The following is a 7,111-nucleotide window of genomic DNA, read 5'->3' on the forward strand; positions in this document are numbered from 1 at the left end:
CAAAAAGATTTTCTGCGTTGCTCTGGTCGACCACAAATATGGGAACAGTGCGAACGACGGATTTGTAAGATACCTCAGCATTAAACTGTCCCAAGAGAGAAATCTTCTGTTTATTGTACGTCTGTAATTGCCGAGTGACAGGTGACAGGAGTGGAGAACCCAACTGAAGATACGTCTGAGAATTAATTATAGTGGCAGCAGAACCGGTATCCACTTGCATGCGAACATCTCGACCAAGGATTTGGACAGTGAGGAATAACTTCTGTGAAAGGGAAGAAGTGCAATTGACAGACAACACCGAATCAGAATCAGCGTCATGCTCATGAACATCATGTATGCGGTCGGATTTGCAAACGGAAGATACATGACCTTTCTTTTTGCAATTGTGACACACAGCCCATGGGGACAATCCTCGCATGAATGTTTCGTAAAACACCGCGGACATGAAGGAAGTTGCCGGGGGTTTTGCTGCAGTTTCTGAGCGGGTTGTTTACGGCTAGCCCGAGGCTGTGCGTGGGAGCGCACTGCGGCCACGTCGGCCAGCGGGGACGCGCCGCACTCATCGTCAACAGCGCGCAGAGGTTGTGTTTCCCCGACATCACCCCACGCCTGTATTTGCGCCCCAGCGGCGCGAGAAATTTCAAAAGACTGCGCAATGGAGAGAACTTCAACTAGAGTCGGATTCGCCAACTGAAGGGCACGTTGCCGAACCTCTTTGTCGGGTGCCAACCGGATAATAGCATCCCGTACCATGGAATCGGCATAGGATTCTTTGTGAACGTCAGTAACAAACTGACACTTTTGACTGAGGCCGTGAAGTTCAGCAGCCCAAGCGCGATAGGATTGATGTGGCTGTTTTTGACAACAATAAAAGGCAACACGAGAGGCTACCACATGCATTTGCTTTTGAAAATAGACAGACAAAAGTGAGCACATTTCAGCAAAGGACAAAGATGCAGGATCCTTCAAAGGAGCCAATTGCGACAACAACCGATACATTTGAGGTGAAATCCAGGAAAGGAACAGAGACTTACATGGTTGTTCGCCCGTGACATGAAATGCCAAGAAGTGCTGTCGAAGACGTTTTTCATAATCAGACCAGTCTTCTGCCGTCTTGTCGTAAGGAGGAAAAGGAGGTACAGCCAACGATGAGAAACGCCCCGCATTTGACACCGTGACGAAATCGCTAATCGCCGCTGTTAGAAGCGTTTGCTGTTCAAGGAGATTTTGCAATAGTTGCTCGACAGTAGCCATGGAACCCTGTGGGTCAACGGTGAAAAGGAAAAATCCACTACCTCGTCGCCAATTGTTATAACGTCAAGTTTAACAAATATATTTCAGAACGACACAACACATATAAGTCACAGAGTAAGTTGACAAGCAAGACATGTGTACACGTTAGCATTCGAATGAGCACTGAGTCCCAGTGTAGCAGCCGCCGCTCGGCTGGCCGCTTAGGTGGCGCAGCTGCTGCATGGCTGGCAGACAGCGCGGCACGTAGAGGACGCGCGTAATTGCGCGGCAGCACTTTGTATGATCGGCGAGTCACAACACTATGCTCACCAACAGATGTGAGCACATGGCAGTCCTTAAGTTTGTGTCGAGGCCCCCAGCATGACTCTAAAGGAAGAATCGTGCAGGTGGTAAAGCTCTTTTACAAGAATGGTGAATGTGTGTCACTAGCCCTTCCAAAAGTTCCAGATATTCAAGGATTTGAAAACAGGCATTGGTCCAATGTCTGTTAAGGGTCTGGAAAAAATGATTACGAAATTCAAAAAGACAGTTTCTTTTGAAATGAAATGTTGCAGAGGAAGGAAAGCATTTTATCCAACGTGTGTCCAAGATGTAGCCACAGCATTGCAAGAGGGGTCGAGCAGTGGTGTGCAAACATGCAGTGCATAGGGAATTACCTGAACATTGGACATGCCTGGGAGCATGGTGCATAAAATTCTACAAAACTTCTTGCATTGCTATTCATACAAAATCACCTATGCTCAGGAGTTGCTTCCTGCAGAGCTGCCAGCAAGACAGAAGCAGTTCGCTCTGGAATTTCTTGCTCCTGTGGAGGTGGACATTGAATGGACATGGAACATTCTGTGGACAGATGAAGCCCATTTTCATCTCCAATAATATGTCAGCATGCAGAATTGCAGAATAGGAGCAATGGAAAATATGCACGCGCATCAACTGGTACCACTTCATTCTACAAAGATGACTGTGTGGTGCGGGTTGATTGCATCGTTTATCGTAGGATGGTATTTTTTCCAGAAGATGAGTCCAGCAAATCCTGTTACCTATATTGTCACTGGTAAATGCTATGAGACTCTTTTTGTGTTCCAATGTCATTTCAGCCCTTCAGCAGTGTGGATGTATGAGTAGGATCACTTTTGTGCCAGATGGCACTCTGCTGTACATTGCACAGCCAGTGAGTTGGCTGCTGCAGAGGCATTTCAGAAATGCTAGAATTATCAGCCATCATTTCCCTACAGCCTGGATGTCCAGCTCACCTGGTCTTAACCCATGTGATTTCTAGCTGTAGGGTTATCTGATAATTCTTGTGCTCAGTGCTCCAGTTATGAACACAGTTGAGTTGGACACATGCACTGTGCTGCACATTCCAAACATGATCCTTGAGAGACTCCAATCTGTTGTGGAACATGTGGCAAAAACAGTGGACAGTGTATTGAACATGTCTTGTGCCAGTCTCATGACAATTATCAACCAATGTCTTTTGCTTTTTATGTGGTTTTTGGGCCCAGAACAATTAGAAACTGATGTCATTTTGCTTTTTATGTAGTTTCTGGCCTCAAGACAGTTAAAAACCAATTTTCCCATCCACTGTGGTATAACCTTGCTATGGTTGATGACTTACCTAGTGAACAGTGCCACAGTTGTTTACTGCTGAACTTGTACTCATGCACATTGAACAGTATGGATGGTGTAATGTCCAACTCAAATCATAACCATCATATTGCAATTCATATTGTATTCCTAGCTAACCCTAGTTACATTAAGATGCTTTTTATTGGTGACATATTTCTTTCCTGATGTTTCCCCTGTGTCAGTAATGTGCCTTTTAAATGTGACATCATTCTGAGCAGTGGTTTTCTTTCTGCAGCTTTTTGAAACTGGAACTTTCATTATGGACACTGTGTAGTCTCAGACACTTTCTGTGAGATTTAATACTGAGTGATTTAGTAGGCAAATCAAGAAAGCCTGAGTGTCTGCAAACCAGGAACTTATGCATGAAGCCCTGTGATCTTGTCATCTTGTTAGACACACATTTCTACAGCATACACATCATGTAGATGTAGATGTAGAAGATAGTGTGACACTTGATCATCAGGAATGCTGAAATAAACCCCCTGGTGCAAGTTCACCATAATATCAGTACCTGGGCCAAATCATCACAGAACCACCACTGCCCTGGTATACTTCATCAGAATTTTAGTGCTTTTAACACTTTTCATTATTTGAATGGAAAGGAAACTGTGAATCAGTGGATGAAACTACAATTCCTCCAGCTAGCTACTGTTCAGTTTCTGGTTTTTCCTCCACTGAAGATGTACAAATTTTTGTGCAGCTATTAACAATGACCTCTTGTGAGGCATCATCCAGTTCCTGTGAGGTGGGATGTTTTCATGACTACTGTTCTTGCACATTCCTAAATGCCTGGGAGTGGTACTCAATCCTTGTAGAGTACCAACAATTAGGCAGTTTCATTCACTGTATGATAATCAGCATACCACATCCTTTCTGTTGTCTTATTGTTGACCATCTCATGGTGCTGGGTCCATACAATCGACACACATGCACCGCTTCACTGCCATGACTTGTCAGTGGTGGAGGGTCGCATGACTACCAGGGACCAGTTCTTCATTAACGACATGGCTCCAAAGCGAGCAGTGTTTCCTTTTAATGAAGTGACTAATGTTTTGCATTTTGAGCTTACTTTGTTATTTTACAATGACTAGTATTTTCAGTTACAGACTCGAAGGAATTAGGCTTTCATCCCACTCTACTGGTAGTCTGCTTTCATTGGAACTGTCAACTGTGATAACTGCAATTACTACATGTACAAGACTTTTTCTAGGAGATATGTGTATAAGGTGACCAATCACATCTATATTCACCATCATATTTCCAAGGAAAAAGCATTTGCAATGAGTACGCCAATGAGTGTGCTGGATGACCACTCTCTTCAAATCTGGATTGCAAGATGACAGCATATGTGTTTTTATTTAGTGGAGATACTGGAACAGACTGTGATCAATCAAACTTCCATGAGTGAGATGCTCTGAATGACACTTCTGTTTAAGGTTTGATATTCCAATACCTTTAGGGTCGGGGATTTTTCTCCGCTCAGGGACTGGGTGTTGTGTTGTCCTCGTCTTCGTCATCGTATTGTGTAGTCTTTCTCATCATCTCATCCGCAGGAGTGGCTACAGGAAGGGCATCCGGCCACCGCTTAAATTAACCTTGCCATATCAAAACATAACCATGCTGACCCTGTGGCAGTGCGGGACAGAGGCACAAGGAAAGAGAGAGATTCCAGTACCTTTAGGAGAGCACACAGAACTCTAAGGAAACTGTAAATGAAGAGCCTTCTAGATACAATGTTGTTTATGAATAGCAACATCCTTACAAAATGATGATTTGATACCAAAGATAAAGCGGCCCAACATGCCGCTCATTTTATGGGTGAATATCTTGAATAGTAAACAATTCAGCAGAAACACTGACAGATTCCATCACCTGAGCTGATTGCCATAGAGTAAGTCCTTCGTTACAGTCACAGGTCACTTCATTAGTGTCAGGGCAATTAAATTCCCTATTGATGTTACTGGCATGATACCATTTTTTTCTTGTTTGTTCCATACTCCATATATTCTATACTTCTTCATCATATTCAACATAACTCAGTAACTAATTGTATTGTTTTTGTCCTTTATTTTTCCTTATTTATATATAGCCCATCAGTGTGTTACTAATGCCATGAAAGTTAATGCACTTTGATGTTACCACACTTATGGGTGACTGAAGTTGATGCTTTAAAAAAATTAAATAACCAGAGGTAAAGCTCTTCAAAATTCTTTTTCATGTATTATTTCTGATACTATGACTAATTTATTTTAGGTAATTTATTTTAGGTATATTCTTTATACACTAATTTCAAAAATAGTCAAAGAGCTAAAATGTTTTATTCACTACAGATTTTCTTTTGCAGGAACACAAATGGCGATAAGAAATTTTCACAGGAGTTTTCCTGAACTGTGACACAGGCCAATATTTCTTTTACGCCACAAGAGGTTCCATCTTTCCCTTCCAAAAGTGCTTGATGGCAGATACACAGAAGGAGAAATTTCCCCTGCTTGCAAAAGTTGTAAATGGAGGATTAGCTGGTGTAATAAGTGTGACGACTTTATTTCCACTGGATTTAGTCAAGACTCGTTTACAAATCCAGCGAATAAAGCCAAACTGTACACAGACGTATAATTCAATATGGGACTGCTTCAAGAAAACATACAAGTCAGAGGGATTTCATGGAATGTATCGTGGATCTGGAGTAAATGTGTTGTTAATAACACCAGAGAAGGCAATTAAACTGATAGTGAATGACTATTGCAGGCATTATTTGTCTCAAGAACACAAATTGACACTAAAGTTTGAGATACTATCAGGAGCCATTGCAGGAATGTGCCAAGTAATAATTACTACCCCAATGGAATTACTTAAAGTCCAGCTGCAGAATGCTGGACAGCTTGCAACCCTTCGGAAGGTTGACAGAAAGGCTGCTCCAAAATTTGAAGCAACTCATATTGCCCTAAAATTATTAAGAACAGAAGGAATAAGTGGACTGTACAGGGGCTTAGGAATAACAATGATGCGGGATGTCAGTTTCTCTGTGCTTTATTTTCCTGTCTTTGCTCATTTAAATGCTTTTGGTCCAAAGAAACACAGTGCACCCGACAAGGCAGTATTTTGGTTTACATTCCTTGCTGGATGTGCATCGGGTTCAATTGCAGCACTTTGTGCAACTCCTTTTGATGTTATAAAAACTCGGCTACAGCTTCTGGTAGCCGTAGATAGTGAAATGAAATATTCTGGTATTGTTGATGCTGCAGTAAAAATATTAAGGACTGAAGGTCCCTTTGCTTTCTTCAAGGGTGGAGCAACCAGAGTGCTTGTGATAGCTCCAGCATTTGGAATAGTAGAAATGGTGTATTTTCTTGGTGTGGGGGAATATATTCTGGGAATGAAAAAGTAAGAAACAGTGCTGCTTGTTTGCTAAGGTAATGGCATTAATGCTAGATATGTACAATACTTGATTTTAAAGTGACAGTCACATCTGAAGATAATGTTTCTTTCGCAGCTGATATCCCCTTAATAGTTTAATATCAGTACCTTCTTTGTAATATAATTGTGTAGTTGCGTATTTTGCAAATAGCATTTTCTTGTGTAACATCAGTGAGTTAATACTGTGAAGAAACACAGCCTTTTAGGTATACTTTCGTATGAAAATCGAAAGTAGAAACAGATTTAAATATGGGTTTTTAGAAGCAAGTAGTATATGCATTACTTGTAATAAATGTTGACTGTATGGGGTAGTAAGTGAAGTTTGTGACTGGATTGAGAATATCGTGGTAGTGGATACAGCATGTTATTTCGGATGGAGAGCCATCGACAGATATAGAAGTAACTTCAGGTGTGTCCCAGAGAACTGTGTTGGGACCCGTGTTGTTCATGCTGTATGTTAATGACTTTGCAGACAAAGTTAACAATAACCTCAGATTTCTCACAGATAATGCAGTTGTCTATAAAAAAGTACTGTCTGAAAAGAGCTACACAATATTCGGTCACATCTTAATAAGGTTTCAAAGTAGTGCCAAGATTGGCAACTAGCTTTAAACATTCAGAAACATAAAATTTTGCATGCCACAAAACAAAACTAAAAACTTAATATCCCATGACTATAATATCAGTGAATCACAATTGGAATCAGTTAATTAATACAAATTCTTGAAAGTAACACTTTTTAGGGATATGAAGTGGAATGATCACATAGGCTCAATAATAGGTAAAGCAGGTGACAGACTTTGGTTTATTGGTA

At 41.3% G+C, this 7,111-nt stretch overlaps 1 protein-coding gene across 1 annotated transcript; it reads left to right on the forward strand.

The window, feature by feature from the left end:
• Positions 1-5,338: 5,338 nt before the first annotated feature.
• Positions 5,339-6,268, forward strand: LOC126195699 (mitochondrial glutamate carrier 1-like). The gene has a single exon (XM_049934327.1). It carries the CDS (start codon positions 5,339-5,341, stop codon positions 6,266-6,268), a length of 930 nt encoding a protein of 309 aa, XP_049790284.1.
• The last annotated feature ends 843 nt before the right edge of the window (positions 6,269-7,111 follow it).

This window comes from Schistocerca nitens, chromosome 7 (assembly GCF_023898315.1).
Source record: "Schistocerca nitens isolate TAMUIC-IGC-003100 chromosome 7, iqSchNite1.1, whole genome shotgun sequence".
NCBI classification, from domain to species: Eukaryota; Metazoa; Arthropoda; class Insecta; order Orthoptera; family Acrididae; genus Schistocerca; species Schistocerca nitens.